This window comes from Hylobates moloch, unplaced genomic scaffold (assembly GCF_009828535.3).
Source record: "Hylobates moloch isolate HMO894 unplaced genomic scaffold, HMol_V3 SCAFFOLD_12, whole genome shotgun sequence".
In the NCBI taxonomy this organism is placed as follows: Eukaryota; Metazoa; Chordata; class Mammalia; order Primates; family Hylobatidae; genus Hylobates; species Hylobates moloch.
Genome location: NW_026652287.1, coordinates 95,024,565 through 95,043,743, shown reverse-complemented (window position 1 = coordinate 95,043,743; position 19,179 = coordinate 95,024,565). Strand labels below are relative to the sequence as shown.

General features: G+C 42.5%; 1 protein-coding gene across 1 annotated transcript in view; it reads left to right on the top strand.

Moving 5' to 3' along the window:
• The window catches only part of FGD6 (FYVE, RhoGEF and PH domain containing 6), a 141,293-nt gene that overhangs the window by 95,905 nt on the left and 26,209 nt on the right, over positions 1 to 19,179 (top strand). Inside the window, exons 7-12 of the mRNA XM_032171614.2 lie at positions 8,000 to 8,050; positions 13,180 to 13,238; positions 13,322 to 13,393; positions 14,110 to 14,178; positions 14,710 to 14,793; positions 16,664 to 16,743. Of these exons, the coding sequence (XP_032027505.1) occupies positions 8,000 to 8,050; positions 13,180 to 13,238; positions 13,322 to 13,393; positions 14,110 to 14,178; positions 14,710 to 14,793; positions 16,664 to 16,743 (415 nt within the window). The remainder of the gene's footprint in view (positions 1 to 7,999; positions 8,051 to 13,179; positions 13,239 to 13,321; positions 13,394 to 14,109; positions 14,179 to 14,709; positions 14,794 to 16,663; positions 16,744 to 19,179) is intronic.

Here is a 19,179-nt window from a genome sequence, read left to right as displayed (position 1 = left end):
GATTACAGGGGTGAGCCACAGCACCCAGCCTGTAAATGAAAATATTGACACTTTTCATTTTATTTTATTTATTTTATTTTTTGAGGCACCTTTGCACCATTATAATAACATTAAAATATTATAAAAGTTTAAAATACAGTCAAAGTAAAAAGGCAAACAGCGCATCAGAAAATATACCTCTAGGAAATTTTCATTTCAGTACACATACTAAAAATAGACATCTGGACTAAAAATATGAACAAATATAATAACTTAGAAAAAAGCACATAATAAATATATAGTGGTGTATTGTGTCCTTCGAATGATAACTATCAAATAAAACAGGTTACCAATTCTCTCTATTAGCAATAAAAAACTGCAACATACAAAATTGGCATTTACTGAAACTGTTATTCTCATATATTTGTATTAAAAGTTTCACATCCCTTTAGGAAAGGTTTTTTGTGATGTGTATCAAGCACCCAAAAATAATTTAATATTTTATTTTATTTTTGAGGTGGAGTTTCACTCTGTCACCCAGGCTAAAGTGCAGTGGTGCGATCTCAGCTCACTGCAACCTCTGCCTCCAGAGTTCAAGCAATTCTCCTGCCTCAGCCTCCCGAGTAGCTGGGACTATAGGCTCACACCACCACACCCTGCTAATTTTGTATTTTTAGTAGAGACAGGGTTTCGCTCTGTTGGCCAGGCTGGTCTTGAACTCCTGACCTCAGGTGATCCACCTCCTTCACCCTCCCAAAGTGCTGGGATTACAGACATGAGCCACCATGCCCAGCCTAAAGTTTTTTTTAACTTTAATTCTTTTCTATATCACAAATCACGAAGCAAAAAAAATAAATAAATAAAAATAAATAAATAAAATATTCTCCCTGATCCCAAGGAAAGAATCTGAAATATGGAAGAAGGCATGCTTTATTTATTTATTTTGTTTATTTATTTATTTATTTATTTTGAGATGGACTCTTACTCTGTCGCCCAGGCTGGAGTGCAGTGGCACGATGTCGGCTCACTTCAACCTCCGCCTCCTGGGTTCAAGCAATTCTTCTGTCTCAGCCTCCTGGGTAGCTCGGACTACAGGCGCGTTCCACCACACCCAGCTAACTTTTGTATTTTTAGTAGAGATGGGGTTTCACCATGTTGGTCAGGGAGGTCTCGAACTCCTGACCTCGTGATCCTCCTTCCTCAGCCTCCCAAAGTGCTGGGATTACAGGCATGAGCCACACCTGGCCTATTTTTTTTTATTTTTATTTTTGTTTTTTTGAGATGGAGTCTTGCTCTGTCACCCGGGCTGGAGTGCATTGGCACAGTCTTGGCTCACTGCAACCTCTGCCTCCTGGGTTCAAGCGATCCTCCTGCCTCCACCTCCCTAGTAGCCAGGATTATAGGCATGCGCCACTACCGCCAGCTAATTTTTGTATTTATAGTAGAGACAGGTTTTTGCCATGTTGGCAAGGCTGGTCTCAAACTCCTGACCTCAGGTGATCTGCCCACTTCGGCCTCCCAAAGTTCTGAGATTACAGGTGTGAGCCACCACACCAGCTGACAGTGCTAATCAGTGTTACTTATAAATCCAAACCCATTAACTTACAAAAGTAAAAGAGGACAGTATTTATAATTATGCCTGGACAGCAGGTATAAGGCAAGATCATAGGGGGAGATAAGGTTGTATTGCTATCCTACTTATGTAAATAGCCAAAACAAATTAAATGCACTAAAGAGCTAATAGAACACCTAAGTACTGTTACTGTTACCCTAGGATGGCTTTTTTTTTGGGACGGAGTCTCGCTCTGTCGCCCAGGCTGGAGTGCAGTGGCGCAGTCTCAGCTCACTACAAGCTCCGCCTCCCGGGTTCACGCCATTCTCCTGCCTCAGCCTCTCCGAGTAGCTGGGACTACAGGCGCCCGCCACCATGCCCGGCTAATTTTTTTGTATTTTTAGTAGAGACGGGGTTTCACTGTGGTCTTGATCTCCTGACCTCGTGATCCGCCCGCCTCGGCCTCCCAAAGTGCTGGGATTACAAGCGTGAGCCACCGTGCCCGGCCTACCCTAGGATGGTTTTTAAGTCAAATCAAGCATTTATAAAAACAAGGAAATAGTTCAGTAATCATTTTTCTCAGAGATGTTCATAGTTTAAGTTTTCCTCATTATTTAATTTTTCAAATTTTTAATTTTTTATTTTATTCAACAAAATATGTTTCATGATATTTTAGAATGAGAATCATTACAGTTTTCATTCTGGTTCAGCCTAGTTATTTTATGCATAAGGATATTAACACACAAAAATGCTATGAGGCATGGCCAAAGTCCCATGCCTTGACTAGATGTGGCTGGATCAGGCAGAGTAAGCATTTCTATCTTTATTGTTATTATTATCATCATTATCATCATCTAAAGACTTAGAGATGGGTCTCACTATGTGCCCAGGCTGTATCCTCCCACCTCGGCCTCCCATAGTGCTGGGATTACAGGCATGAGCCATCGCACCTGGCCCAAGAATTTCTGTCTTCTAATTCCAGAGCAAGGGCTCTTGACCACTTTGCCAAGCTGCCTTGAAGTGTCAGTATGTTTTGTAACTTGACACTTGATGCTTGTTTTTGGTATTGAAAATGATCAGTACATTGTTTCACAAGTCAGGCTAATTTTAGGTTGTTTCTTGCAAAATCTGAAACTTCATAAAACTTTACAAAGTCGTATTGACTAGACTTACTTTTCTCTGGATCCCAGAATTCTGTATGTGTTGCTGATCCCACTACATATTTATGGAGGAAAGAAGAAATCTGAAAAATACAAAGCAAGACATGTCCTCAAATTCAAAACACTTGACTTTGGAATGTTATCCCTCCTATACACTCATTTCCTCTGTGCTTTGCTGCCAAACATTTCTCAGTGCATGGTCCAGGAATCTGACTGGGTGTTGAATGCAAAAAGTCCCAGATTCCCACAGATGAATAATTTTTATTAATGGTTAACAGTACTTCCGACTAGTTTCTGCTCTAAGTTGGTTATGTATTGATTAGGTAATCAATGAGTGGTGGTAAAAGGCTCCCTGGGGACCCTTATACAGAAAACTTACATTGCCAACAAGATATAGTATATATTGGGTCCTCATCCTTTCTCTCTCTCTCTCTTTTTTTTTTTTTTTTTTTTTTTTTTAGACAGAGTCTTGCTCTGTCATCCAGACTAGAGTGTAGAGGCACAATCTCGGTTCACTGCAAACTCCACCTCCTGGGTTCAAGCAATTCTCCTGCCTCAGTCTCCTGAGTAGCTGGGATTACAGGTGCCCGCTACCATGCCTGGCTAATTTTTATATTTTTAGTAGAGATGAGGTTTCACTATATTGGCCAGGCTAGTCTCAAACTCCTGGCCTCAAGTGATCTGCACACCTCAGCCTCCCAAAGTACTGGGATTACAGACACGAGCCATTACACCTGGCCTTGGGAATTTGTTGTTGTTGTTGTTGTTGTTCTTGAGACAGAGTCTTGCTCTGTCACCCAGGTTGGAGTGCAGTGGCACGATCTCAGCTTACTGCAACCTCTGCCTCCCAGGTTCAAGCGAGTCTCCTGCCTCAGTCTCCTGAGTAGCTGGGATTACAGGCATGCACCCCCATGCCCGGCTAATTTTTGTTTTCTTAGTAGAGACGGGGTTTCACCATGTTGGCCAGGCTGGTCTCGAACTCTTGACCTCGTGATCCGCCCACCTCGACCTCCCAAAGTGCTAGAATTACAGGCATGAGCCACTGTGCCTGGTGGCCTTGGGCATTTTGTATGAGAACAAAATTAACTTGTACTAACACCGTGGCTCACACCTATAATCCCAGCACTTTGGGAGGCCAGAGTGAGATAATCACTTGAGTTCAGGAGTTCAAGGCTAGCCTGGGCAACATAGTGAGACGTCGTCTCTACAAAAAATAAAAAACTTAGCCCAACATGGTAGTACAGGTCTGTTGTCCTAGCTACTTGGGAGGCTGAGGTGTGAGACAACCACTTGAGCCCGGGATATTGAAGCCACAATGAGCATTGATCACACCACTGCACACTCCAGCCTAGGCAACAGAGCGAGACCCTCCAAAAAAAAGACAAAAAAAAAAAAGGTAACTTGCATATCCCTAGAAGTTGCACATAGTATGTTGTGTTCCAGTTAATTTTTTGCTACTAATGTTGGGCGATGGTGATGGAGTTAATTAACGTTTATTAATCAGTGATGCCACCTGGTGGCCAGAGAGTACATTTTGTAGTGTACCTACACACTGAACCAACATTTGCTTTTTTTTCCTTTGATAAAAATAACCTCAGTGGCATTTGAGGCAGTTTTATTAGTGAAGTTTTGAATAATGCTCAATTTGTTTTGGCAGGAACAGAAAGGTCATAGAATACTACCAGTCTAACATGGCAAATTGAAATGATTGCTCTCCTCGTTGTTATTAGGAAAGCTTCTGCCAAATACCAGGTCCTAAGTGATAGGTAATAGGTGGTTCCCTATGACCAATACAGGCGTGTCTGTCTGGTCTCCTTTCCTGGGTTTCACCTGGGTTATAACAGTCACTGGGGCAGCTACTGGTTTCCTGTTCCTCCCATCTGACTCAGGGTGATCAGTCACATTCTTATGCTGCAGTTAAGGCCCCAGGTGATTCTTAACTGTTTAAGGAGATCCTGGTCCTGCTCTCTTTGCCAAGGTAAAAGTCCTCAAAAAGATATACTGCAAGAAGATGCCCTAAAAACATGGATGGATGGATGGATGGATGGATGGATGGATGGATGGATGGATGGATGGATGGATAAGTTGGAGAGTTGAGTTTTGGAGACCATTAAGATATTTTTAAAAATTGGCAAGGAGGGTAAACCTAACTCCGTTACTTCCTTGATTAATAGCATGATGTTGCAACGTGTTAATGGTGGGTTTTCTGCTCAGTGTATTTAAACTGTGTTTGTAAAAGTTCATGTTTGAGTGTGAGCAAAGGAAATGCAACTTAGCTTATCAGGCTCAGCACAGTGATTCTGAGGTCAGGATTTCCTAATATGGACATCTTCTGGGAAGCCCTTTTGGTTTAGAGAAATGTCTCTGTTTTCATGGATATACTTCTGTATTAAAAAACAAATTGAAGACGAAATAGGAACTCGCCATGAGTCTGATATTTAAATAAATCTGCATTCCTTTCCACAACAAGATATAGTAACTAACTAACAGCTTAAGGAAAATCACTTGATTAATGAGGTAGCTTAGGGTTTCAGAATGTCTAATTAGGGAGGGTAAATTTATCTCCCCAACCCTGTCAGCTGTCAGCCATAGAAATGTTAAATGTTTGCACTCACCAAACACGGCTTATGTAATATATTGAATGCATTCTGAGTGGGGTCAGAGTGAGAATATTTATTTTCATCTCCAGATGAAGCTAAGTGTAACATATAACATGTATTTTGTTAATTTGGGAATTTTTTATCTTTTTTGTGTGCCCACTTCATTTTTCCTTTATATTTTGGGGGGATGCTGTCTTCGTTCAGATTAAGATCTAAATTGCTAGCGATGGTCTCTGGCAAGATAGAACCTATGCCGTGGCGCAGGGAAGCTTAATATGTTTATACATAACATCTTACCATGGCTTATTGCCACTGCTGGATATTTATAATGTGCATGTCTAGACTCCCACAGGCTCTTAGATCACTGTCTCGAAGACTTACGAAGTTTCAGCAGTTGGGTGCGTGTTTGTGTCATCTGTTACGTTTGAAGATCTGGCACCGATACCCATGTTTTCCTTTGTTCGTCTGAGCATGATTTCATAAATCCATGAGATGAAGTTGTATCTATTCCGTAATAGTACTAACTAGCAGTTGGGTCTGATAAAGATATATTCAGTCTCTGAACACACCTTTTCTCCTTTCATTTTCCTCAGTTCCTACTGGCATTAGAATTGGTTTCAGCATTTATTGCCTTTTACCTCAACTAAAATACAATCCTATCTAAAAAATAATATATTCTTGGCCAGGTGCAGTGGCTCACTGCCTGTAATTCCAGCACTTTGGTAGGGTAAGGCAGGAGGATTGCTTGAAGCCAGGAGTTAAAGACCAGCCTGGGCAACAAAGCGAGACCCTGCCTCTGCAAAAAAAAAAAAAAAAAAAGCAGACATGGAGGCACACACCAGTAGTCATAGCTATTTGGGAGGCAGAGGCAGGACGATTGCTTGAGTCCAGGAATTTGAGTCTGTAGTGAGCAATGATTGCAGCACTGTGCTCCAGCCTGGGCGACAGGATGAGACTCTGTCTTGAATGAGCAAGCGAACTGTTTTTATTCAGTAAGCATTTAGTGTCCCCTTTGTGCAAAGCCCCTGGCTAAGTGCTGTGTGAGAGAAAGATGTGTCAGATGACTTGCTCACAAGGAGCTTTGAGTCTAATGAGAAAGAAAATGATAGAAGCATAAAGTGAGACTGCTGTGTCATGTGTTATTCAAAGGCAGAAAACATTTCTTTCAAACGGAAATTTTGTAAGAGAAGGGGGATTTAAGAAGAGCCTTGAAGACTGTGAGTAGAATTTGTATAAGCGAGACAGAGGAAGGGATCGAGAAAAAGGGACTATTAGAGACAAACCGTGTGAAGCCAGGGGACACATGGGGAGTGTTTAAGGGGTTGCACAGATCAAATTCAGTCAGAACAAAGGGCCCATTTTAGGCAGTAGCAAGAGAGAGAGAAAAATTGATAGGGACAATGTAGCAGGGGGTTTTAAATTCCAGGAAGGAATTTGTATTAATTTAACAGGTAATGGGAGGCCATCCAGCATTTCTCAACAGAGAAGGAAAGTATTGCCTTGAAATTCCATGACTTTCCTTGGTGTTAAAGATTTATTAAATATAGGTTCTTCTATTACCTCTGTTTTTGTCTGTATTATAAGAACTACTGTATACCATATTACTTATTTACAGACTATCTTCATCCAAACCAAGGTTTCTCAACTTCAGACCTATTGATATTTGGAGTCAGATAATTTTTTTGTTGTTGCAGGGCTGCATTATAAGATATTTAGCAGCACCTCTCACTGTGTCTGTGTGTGTGTGTGTGTGTGTGTGTGTGTGTGTGTGTGTGTGTGTAGTAGAGACTATCTTCATCCAAACCAAGGTTTCTCAACTTCAGACCTATTGATATTTGGGGTCAGATAATTTTTTTGTTGTTGCAGGGCTGCATTATAAGATATTTAGCAGCACCTCTGACTCTGTGTGTGTGCGTGTGTGTGTGTGTGTGTGTGTGTGTGTGTGTGTGTGTGTGTAGTGGAGATGGGGTTTCCCCATGTTGGCCATGCTGGTCTTGAACTCCTGACTTCAAGTGATCCACCCCCTTTGGCCTCCCAAAGTGCTAGGATTGCAGGCATGAGCCACCGAGTCCAGTCTGCATCTCTGACTTCTAACCACCAGTAGCACCCCCTTTTCCCCAGTTATGACAACCACAACTGTCTCCAGACATTGCCAGATGTACCCTGGGGGGCAAATATGTACCCTGGGGGGCAAATTTGTCCCCATTTGAAAACCACCTGTTTAAACACATATATTGAGTTCCCTTGGTGTCCTGAACATTGTTGGACTCTTAGATTAACAAATCCAGGAGTCTTTTAGGGATTGGATTAATGCCTTAGAATTTTATACTAGACGTATGTCTGATCTCAAGATTAAGGTACTTCCTATGTGTTGGGATAAAAGCTGAACTGGGCATTAGGAGACCTGAATTCTCATGCTGGCTCTGCCACCAAGAGGTTGTGTGAGTTGAGTGAGATCCTTTGCTCAGTAATCTGATTCCTCATCTCTGAAATAACCGATGTTTCCTCCAAGGCTTTTTCTAGCTCTGACTCTATGTCTTGATTTCAAATTGATCTCAGGACTTTATTTTTTCACATTTTTAGAAAGTTAGCACAAGTTGGACTAGCATGTATATTAACCAGCAAGACAAATGAAGTGTTGAAAAAGAAAGATGTGTTTGGGGCTCAATGGTTTATTGTACTCAAATACTTTTTTTCTTCTTTTCTAGATTATTTGAAGAATCTCATAGAAGATGCTGGAGATTACAGAGACACTCAAGGTAAATAACTTTTGTGGTTGCATTAGTTTTTACATTATGTTTATTTATGTAGGGCTAGAAAGTAAAAATATATTGATAATAAAATCCATTACAAACTCTATTCATACGACTTGAAGGCCAGGTGCAGTGGCTCACACCTGTAATCCCAGCACTTTGGGAGGCCGAGGCGAGTAGATCACCTGCGGTCAAGAGTTTGAACCAGCCTGGCCTACATGGTGAAACCCCTTCTCTACTAAAAAAATACAAAAACTAGCCAGGTGTGGTGGTGCACGTCTGTAATCCCAGCTTCTTGGGAGGCTGAGGCAGGAGAATCGCTTGAACCCGGAAGGCAGAGGTTGCAGTGAGCCGAGACTGCGCCACTGCACTCCAGCTTGGGCAACACAGTGAGACTCCTTCTCAAAAAACAAAACAAAACAAACAAAAAAAAAGACTTCCTGAAAACTCCATTTTGAGCAGATTAACATAGAACCAGATAAGTAGTAAAGCAGTGCTGGGGATAGGTGAGATTATATGGACAGGGGAGACCCACAGCCAGCCCTGCATAGGAACCAGCCTCTTGCGACTGTGGAGCCAGCATGGTGGCTGAGGTGAGGAAGCTTTGCCCTCCTGTGCTCAGTCACTCTGTGCCCGTGCCATATTCAGTTTCCCTAGAGGTCCATTTCTTTGTCTTTCAAAAACAGGGATTGAACCAGATCTGCAAGGTCCTCAAGCTTCAAAATCATGAGTCCATGAAGTGACTAAACTACAAAGCAGGGATGAGTCTAAAAAAGCATATTATTCTGGGACTGTTTAATAATAGGATATTAGCCTTCCCTCAGCCCTAGTAGTACTTAAGGGCTAATGTAATGTTAAGTCCATTACAACATGAGGGACTCATAGCTAGTGGGATAATTGGAGTTCCTGTGTCTGTCTGCCTGTGTGTGTCTCTCTCCCTCACAATCTGTCTCTCTCCCTCTCTCGCAGATACACACACATACACACAGATTAATTCTGTTTGGGTGTTTCTGTTTATTCCCAACAACCTCTTTCAAATGTCACAGGTATACCCCTTGTTCTTTTTTTGTTTGAGACAGAGTCTCACTCTGTCACCCAGGCTGGAGTGCAGTGGCACGATCTTGGCTCGCTGCAACCTCCGCCTCTTGGGTTCAAGCAATTCTCCTGCCTCAGCCCCCCAAGTAGCTGGGACTACAGGCATGTACCACCATGCCCGGCTGATTTTTGTATTTTTAGTAGAGATGGGGTTTCACCATATTGGCCAGGCTGGTCTCGAACTCCTGACCTCAAGTGATCTGCCCACCTCGGCCTCCCAAAGTGCTGGGATTACAGATGTGAGCCACCATGCCCAGCAACCTCTGGGTCTAACTGCAGAAACATATTAAGCAAGTCTATTAATTTTATGAATTTTGATCACATTTTTTTTTTTTAATTTTTTGAGACAGAGTCTCACTTTGTCACCCAGGCTGGAGTGCAGTGGCATGAACACGGCTCACTGCAGCCTCAACCTCCTGGGCTCAAGTAATTCTCTTGCCTCAGCCCTCCAAGTAGTGGGGATTACAGGCACACACCATCACACCCTGCTAATTTTTGTAGAGACAGGGTTTCACTATCTTGCCCAGGCTGGTCTCGAACTCCTGAGCTCAAGCAATCCACCTGCCTCGGCCTCCCAAAGTGCTGGGATTACAGGCGTGAGCCACCACACCCGGCCTGATCACATTCTTGTATACCCTTTACATTTGCAGAGTAAAAAGTGAACATTTTTAACCCTTTTTGTAGAGATTCTTATGTATTCTTTTAATCATTTTACTTCTCTAACATCTGCTGTTTGTATACATTATGCTTTTAAAGGCGGTTTTTGTATTTTAAGGAAAAGCTTGTGGTTGGGGATCTGACAAGTTTCCTGTCTTCAGTGATCATATCTAGTTGATGAAAAAGTTTATAATACCCATCAAATTAAAGAACAAAGCAAATGACTTCAAAGTAAGGGTGCACCGAGCAGGACAGAATTATTTGGATGACAGAGAAAAGTGTGAAGGTTGAAGAGGCAGGGAAGCTTTGCAGGAAAAAGTAGGACTGGAGATGAATGGGAGAGTGGGTGGGAGGAAAAATGAGCATTCCCGACGGCAGCCCCTCTCGTGAGCATACAAATTGTACATGGAACTTATAGAATAGAAAGAAAACATCTGTCCTGGGTCCTGGGCTTCTGCCTTCAATGAAAGTGAGTTATTAGCTCCATTTTACACATGAAACAAATTCAGCGTCAGAGATTAAGGAGCTTATTTAAAGGAAATTACACGTGGCAGCAAAGACATAGATGAGAAAACCAGTGAACAGTGAGGCCCACTGTATGGCCAGAGGCACAGCAATCATATGGTGAGCAGTGGCCAGGCGTGGTGCCTCATGCCTGTAATCCCAGCACTTTGGGAGGCCGAGGCAGGTGGATCACTTGAGGCCAGGAATTCAAGACCAGCCTGGGCAACATGGCGAAACCCTTTGCTACTAAAAATACAAAAATTAGTGGGGCATGGGGGTGCACGCCTGTAATAACAGCTACTCAGTAGCTGAGGCATGAGAATCGCTTGAACCTGGGAGATAGAAGTTGCAGTAAGCTGAGATCCTGCAACTGTACTCTAGCCTGGGTGACAGAGCAAGACTCTGTCTCAAGAAAAAAAGAGTGGTGAGCAGTGTGGATGAGACTCCAAGGGGGAGGAAAGGTGAGGCAAGAAAAACTTTGAAAGGTAGGCAGAAGAGTTAAAGGAATAGAGGCACCAGGGCCTCTTAATGGGATGACATGGGGAAAGTAGAATCACAGAATGGAGTAGGAAAGGTAGAGCTTGGGAGACCAGGTGACCAAGTAGCAGCAGCAGCTTTGTCATCCATTAAATCTTAAGGCATCTCTCCCCTGTCCACTGGGAATTCCAGCAGGCCAGAAAGCAGGAAATGTGTCTAAGGTAACCTCTTGAATACCTGCTGTGAAGAGGGTACCAGGTGCCGTAAATTCTGATACATGGCTGAGCACTGTGGTTCACACCTGTAATCCCAGCACTTTGGGAGGCCGAGGCAGGTGGATCACCTGAGGTCAGGAGTTTGAGACCAGCCCTGCCAACATGGCGAAACCCCATCTCTACTAAAAATGCAAAAATTAGCTGGGCATACTGGTGTGCACCTGTAATGCCAGCTACCCAGGAGACTGAGGCAGGAGAATTGCTTGAATCTGAGAGGCGGAGGTTGAGTGAGCCAAGATCATGCCACTGCACTTCAGCTTGGGAGACAGAGCAAGACTGTCTCCAAAAAAAAAAAAAAAAAAAAAAGAAATTCTGATACATAGTCAGGGTCTCTATATAAGGAAAAAGCTGCTTTCCTTTAATAATAGTGATGATGATACATGTTGAAAGAATACAGGCCGGGTGTGGTGGCTCACGCCTGTAATCCCAGCACTTTGGGAGGCTGAGGCGGGCGGATCACGAGGTGAGGAGATTGAGACCATCCTGGTTAACCATCTCTACTAAAAACACAAAAAATTAGCCAGGCATGGTGGAGGGTGCCTGTAGTCCCAGCTACTTGGGAGGCTGAGGCAGGAGAATGGCATGAACCTGGGAGGCGGAGCTTGCAGTGAGCCAAGATGGTGCCACTGCACTCCAACCTGAGTGACAGAGCAAGACTCCGTCTCAAAAAAAAAAAAAAAAGAAGAAGAAGAAGAATACAGAAGCCTCCAGGGCTGGTACCAGGAAGACAGTCTTTTGGTAGATTACAGTAACTGGACCAAAACACCTCAACCCCTTTTCAGAAATTGATTTGTTGTTGTTGTTTTTGTTTTGTTTTGTTTTGTTGAGACAGGGCCTCATTCTGTCACCTAGGCTGGAGTGCAGTGGTGTGATCTGGGCTCACTGCAGCCTTGACCTCCTGGGCTCAAATGATCCTGCCACCTCAGTGCCCCAAATTGCTGGGACTGCAGACATGAGCCACGACGCCCGGATAATTTTTGGATTTTTTGTGGAAACAAGGTTTTACCTTATTGCTGAGGCTGGTCTCAAACTCCTGAGCTCAAATGATCTGCCCACCTCAGCCTTCCAAAGTGTTAGGATTACAGGCGTGAGCCACTGCGCCCAGCCACTCTTTTTTTTAATAGTCCTTTTTTTGATGACCACTGTCACTGCCACAGCAGCCTCGGGAGGAGATGCTTCCCTCTCTAACACTCTTACCAGTTGTTCTCAGTGGGGGTGCTACTGTCATATTGTTCTGAATAATCTTTGCGCGGGTTTCTAAGGAGTATTGCATGGAGTTTGGCATCCCTGCCTCCTACCCACTAAAGGCCAGTGGATCTTCCTGGTCATTGTGACAACCAAAAATTGTCTTTACACATGTTCACATGTCCCTAAGGGATCACTATGGCCTTGAGTTGAGAATAACTGCAGCCCCAAAGCTGAGAAAATGCAGACTTTTTCCTTTAGACCTAGTTATAAAGATGACAAGGCTGGAGTGTGGAAAAACACTTCGCTAAAGGCAAAGGGTTAATAAAAAGAATAAAACACAGATAGGCCCATGAAGCTAATAACCCAGCTCACAAAATGACACTTGCAAATTCCTAAGATCTAGGATGCTTCCATGTGGCATTTCCCCCATTTCTAATTCATGTCTCTTGGAATCAGACTAAGAGACTGAGACCTGATCTTAGTCATTTCTCATAGTTTTTATTTCCTATAGCAAGATCCTTTTCCCTCACGATCCTTTTCTCCCAAGACAGTTTATACTGGGATGGTCCTTATCTTCCAGGTGAAATCCCATCCTTATCTTTGTAAACTTGAATAGGATAATCAAATCACAGCACAAAACAACCCTGACATTCATACTGTTAATAAACATGGCCTACAGTGTCTCTTTAGAGTCTTCTTTTGGCTCATTATTTCCCTATATATTGTTTTGACCAGGTTTTTGGTGGTGGTGGTGGTGTTTGGTTTGGTTTGGTTTTGCCTTCGTTGAACCTTATATTTCTGCCTACTCACAGTCAATAAGCTCCTCCAGAGGTTGGTTGCTATAAACTAGCTATCTTGTCCCCTGGAATTGCTTAATGTTGCAAACTATTTGTTTCCATTGTAATTACTAAACGCACGTTTTGTTCCTGCCTATTGCAGATGCCCTTGCTGTTGTTATAGAGGTAGCCAACCACGCCAATGACACCATGAAGCAAGGAGTAAGTGTCTTGTTATCAGTGGCTGGTGTGGTCTTGAACCTGAAAGCCCAGGCCTTCATATGCTTTCCATTGTCTTTCTGTAGGACAACTTTCAGAAACTTATGCAAATTCAGTACAGCTTAAATGGACACCATGAAATTGTGCAGCCTGGTCGGGTAAGCATTTTACATTGCTTTTTGCAAACTTAATACGATGCATTTAGGTACCGTCTGTATCTGTTTATCATTTTATAAAAATAGGTTGTTTTTGTTACTCTTCATTGATTCAGTCTTGATCACTTTATCTATTCAAAACATTCATGATGTAAGTCACTGTGACAATTCAATTAGGAATAAGCCCATTTATGAAGTAAGTCCAATTCAATTAGGGGAGCGGCAAGGGACCCCACAGAGTATCTGATTTAATGGGATCGTTTTATTGTGTAATACCAGCAACCTCACACAGTTTTGAAGACAATTTCATTTAACATCTTTAATGTAAGAGAGGATTATGAAGGGAGGGGGGAAATTGGTATTTTGATCCTTCTCATATAGCACAAAAGTGGCCTAGGGAATGAATTCAGGAAAACTACAAAATGCAGTTGTCAGGATGTTGGGTATGCTTCAGGATCAAGTACACGCTCAGTCAATTACGTGTCCCTCCATACAGCATCCCAGGGGCCAATACTGGATTTATCCAACCCTGCTTGCTTGTCCGATTCCTAAATGATTTAAGGGTTTAAAATTAACTATGACTGTAAAAAATCTCAAGGAAACTGTGGCTCCCCAGTCTGTCATGAAAAAAATTCTCGGGGAAGAAAGTTGAAAAGGAAATTATATTGTCATTGTGTTGTGATGGTAGGACTAAATGGGCGTTTGTTTGGATGAATCAGGTTTTTCTCAAAGAAGGAATTCTGATGAAGCTATCTCGGAAAGTGATGCAACCTCGAATGTTTTTCCTGGTAAGAGGACTTGTGTAGTTCTGATGTGGCTGAGGTAGGGATAGTTGCTTAAGGAAAGGAGACATTTATACATGGTAGATAAGCTTAGCACCTTCAAATATCAGCCTCACCAGCTTCTTGAACTGGCCGTACCACTTAATTGCATTTCAAGTATGGGAAATAAAGTCTGTTATGATGTATAACCAGAAGATTATTTCTTTTTGGAATTTATTCCATTTCTAACCTGGAAAATTATTCTAATCATTTGTTTAGGCAGACTAATACCTTCGTGGGATTTAGAATTCAAAAAACATTAAATCTGTTACAGAACTTGGAAATAAAGCACGTTTTCCAGAAATTGCCTTTTAAATTATATTCTAATAAAAAATTCTAGGTAGTTCTAGTGTATATAGCAGAATATAAGTATTTTATTCAGAGAGCTATTAGCAAAGAGGTATTGTATTATTTATCCTTTAATCTTGTATCTTATCAAAATCTTTGTGGCAGTAATGTGTTTCTTTACTTTCTCCCCTGAAATGTTTCTACTTTCAGTTTAATGACGCCTTGCTGTATACAACACCAGTGCAGTCTGGGATGTGTAAACTGAACAACATGCTCTCACTGGCTGGAATGAAGGTCTGTGCATCTGTTAGATGATTTGTTTTGTTTTGTTTTGTTTTGTTTTGTTTGAGATGGGGTCTCATTCTGTCACCCAGCCTAGCGTGCAGTGGTACAATCTTGGCTGACTGCAACCTCCACCTCCTGGGTTCAAGTGATTCTTCTGCCTCAGCCTCCTAAGTAGCTGGGACTACAGGCACCCACCACCACGCCTGCCTAATTATTGTATTTTCAGTAGAGACGGGTTTCAGCATGTTGGCAGGCTGGTCTCGAACTCCAGACCTCAGGTGATCAGCCTGCCTTGGCCTCCCAAAGTGCTGGGGTTACATAGGTGTGAGCCACCATGCCCACCCAGGTGATTTGTTTTTAAACTCAAATAAGGTCGGGTGTGGTGGCTCACACACCTATAATCCTAGCATTGTAGGAGGCCGAGGCCAGTGGATCACAAGGTCAGGAGTTTGAGATCAGCCTGACCAACATGGTGAAACTCCATCTCTACTAAAAATACAAAAAAAAAAAAAAAAATTTGCCAGGTGTGGTGGCATGCACCTGTAATCCCAGCTACTCAGGAGGCTGAGGCAGGAGAATCGCTTGAACCTGGGAGGTGGAGGTTTCAGTGAGCCCAGATCGTGCAACTACACTCCAGCTGGAGCAACAGAGTGAGACTCTATCTCAAAAATCAACAACAACAAAAAAAAACCCAAATAAAGGCTGGGCATAGTGGCTCACACCTGTAGTCCCAGCACTTTGGGAGGCCGAGGCAGGATAATAACTTGAGCTCAAGAGTTAGAGACCAGCCTGGGCAACATAGTGAAACCCCCATCTCTATTAAAAATAACAACAACAAAAAATATATGATATATTTAGAGAAAATTCCCTAAGATAAACATCTTTCTTACATCCTTTACTTTTCTGTCTATATATGTTACTGTTTATGCATTTGTTTTGTTTTGTTTTGTTTTTTTGTGACAGAGTCTTACTCTGTTGCCCAGGCTAGAGTGCAGTGGTGCGATCTCAGCTCACTGCAACCTCTGCCTCCCGAGTTCGAGAGAGTCTCCTGACTCAGCCTCTTGAGTAGATGGGACTATAGGCTCAGCTAATTTTTGTATTTTTCATAGAGATGGGGTTTCACTATGTCGGCCAGGCTGGTCTCAAAGTTCTGACCTCAAGTGATCCACCCACCTTCGCCACCAAAAGTGCTGAGATTACAGGCGTGAGCCACTGCGCCCTGCCTGTTTATGCATTTGATTATTCATTCATGTAGTCGTTTGTTCACTCATGCATTAATTTATTCATAGCATATTTATTGAGAACTACTATAAACAAAAGAGTAATGGGTTTGGTGGAAAATATGAAGATAAGTTGAAGCATGATTCTTACTGTCTTTCCTCCCCCAGGGACTTATCAACTAGTTGGGAAGATAGTACACTACACATAAATACCTATAAAGTAGACAGTAATAAATATCACTATAAAGGCACAATTACAGTTTTGAGAATTCAGAAGATAAAGAACTTGCAGTGTTTGATGGTCATGGTGGGGACTGGCCTGCAGCTTTTGAGAGCAGCTAGGAAAGAAGGAGAAAGAGGAGGAAAAGCCAGTGGACCTTAAAGTATAGGTCACATTTGGCCACGCTGAGATGTAAGGGAAAGGCATTCCAGGTGGAGGGCATATTGTGAGCAAAGTCCTGGAGGTGGGAAAGGTGGGCTGGTGTGTGGGCTTTTCAATTCATCTGAAGCATAGAGTAGATGAAGGAGAATAGCAGTAGAGAAAGCTGGATAGGAAGGTTGGTTGTGGATGTCAGCAGGCAGGGCCATTGGACAACTTCAGCTCATTGATATGGTTTTCAGTAGGATGAGTTGGCTCAAATTGTTGTGCTTTCTTCCAGGTCAGAAAACCTACCCAAGAAGCCTATCAGAATGAATTAAAGATTGAAAGTGTAGAACGTTCCTTCATTCTCTCAGCCAGGTAAATTTTTTCTTCTTCTTCTTTTTTTTTTTTTTTTTTTTCTCATTCTGAGTCTGCTTGCTAGGGAATGTCAGGAAAATTTTGGTTTTTGGTCTTTGGTTTTGTTTTTTTTTTTTGAGACAGCATCTCACTCTGTCACCCAGGCTGGAATGCAGTGGCACAATCACGGCTCACTGCAGCCTCCACCTCCATGGCCCAAGCAGTTCTCCCACCTCAGCCTCTTGAGTAGCTGGGACCACAGGCATGCACTACCATACCCGGCTAACTTTAAAAATATTTTTTTGTATGTCAGGTGTGGTGGCTCATCCCTGTAATACCAGCACTTTGGGAGGCCGAGCTGGGCAGATCACTTGAGGTCAGGAGTTTGAGACCAGCCTAGCCAACATGATTAAACCCCATCTCTACTAACAATACAAAAATTAGCCAAGTATGGTGGCAGGCACCTGTAGTCCCAGCTACTCAGGAGGCTGAGGCAGGAGAATTGCTTGAACCCAGGAGGCGGAGGTTGCAGCAAGCCAAGATCCCACCACTGCACTCCAGCCTAGGTGACAGAGAGAGATTCTGTCTCAAAAAAATTTTTTTTTTTTAGAGATGTGGTCTCCGTATGTTCCCCAGGCTGATCTTGAACTCCTGAGCTAATGCAGTCTTCCTGCCTTGGCCTCCCAAAGTACTGAGATTACAGGTGTGAGTCACTTTGCCTGGCCTATTTTTAAGAATATATAAAAATAGATTTTTGTGAGTATAACAGGGTCAGATGTTGCCAACACTTTTTGCATTTAGATTAGCTACTGACTTTTTGTTCTTCTTTTTCTTCTTTCCCAATACCGTGCAGTTTTACTCTTGATTTACCATGCAAGGAAGTGGCTGAGAGCAGAGGCAATAGTATGCTAGAAGCACAGAGATTAAAATGTTCTTATGAATAGAATAACAATGGTGAAAGTACTTTGCTGATCATTTTTTAAGTGACTATTTCAAATTGTTTTTAAGAACAACTAGTGCTTTATAGGTTATTAGGAAATTTGTATGTGTCACTTAAAGCTTCTAACAAACCTATGAGGTAGGTGTAATCTCCTTCTAAAAATTAGGAAACTAAATTACAGAAAAATGGAGTTGCTGTCTTAACGGATTCATATTTGACACATCCAGGATGCAAATCGAAGTCTTTTACTTTTAAGTCCATCGTTATGGTCTGGGTGCAGTAGCTCAGGCCTGTAGTCAAGCACTTTGGGAGGCCAAGGCGGGTGGATTACCTAAGATCAGGAGTTTGAGACCAGCCTGGCCAACATGGTGAAACCCCATCTCTACTAAATAACAAACAAAATTAGCCGGACATGGTGGCATGTGCCTGTAATCCCAGCTACTCGGGAGGCTGAGGCAGGAGAATCACTGGAACCCAGGTGGTGGAGGTTGCAGTGAACTGAGATCACTCCACTGCACTCCAGCCTGGGTGACTGAGTGAGACTCCATCTCAGAAAGAATGGAGGGAGGGAAAAGAAATCCATTGTTATTTATGATACCACCTTGCCCCAGACCGGAACCTGCAGTGACTTAATATGTTGCCATAATGTAATTCAAGTGCTAAGGAAACCTGAAACTCTATGACTCATAAAAATACATTATTGAATTACCGACTGAGTGGCGGGAGTGGGTATTTGGGAAGGTATGACTGGTGAAGGGAGGGATGCCAATAGTCATAGCATGCTCCACTGCACAATCTAAATAATGAGACACTCTCTTCTCAGACTTAACCTTTGATCTAATAAAAATAGAAGCAAACGCTTTTGTAACACTTACTGTATGCCAGGCACTGTTACAAAGACTTTATGTGTAGTACTTCGTTTCATCTTCACAGCAACCTGTAAGGCAAGTTGTTGTTATTATACCCATTCTATGCTGAGAAAAGCCACTCAGCTATATTAGCAAAGCCAGGATTTGAACAGGCAGTCTGTTTCCAATTGTCCATACCACTAAAATCAACTAGGATCTTAGGAGTAGATGGAGTAGTGGCCAGAATCATTTATTACTCTGCATCAGTCACAGTGCTCATGTTTTGTTTTATATTTATTTTCTCTTTTAAGTTCCATGATAACTTTGTGGGGTATTATCTTGATCTTCCAGATTAGAAAAATGGAGGCTCAGAGAGGTTCAATAACACATCTAAGGTTACATGAGTAGTAAGCAGTGGAGCTGTGATTTGAACCTAGGTGTTTCTGACAACCTTTATAATTTTGCTTATGTCCATTAATGTCAAGGACTCAAACCAAATGTCTGACTTCCCAAAATCAGAGGACCACAGGAGTCATCCTGGGGTGTGCTACTCCTCTGAAATGCAATGGCTACTACTGCCTGACATACAGGATGACAGGAGAAGACAAATACCTGTATCCAGGGTTTGTCAAATGCTTTGCAGCTATCAGTCAGAACAAGCAAAGTTCT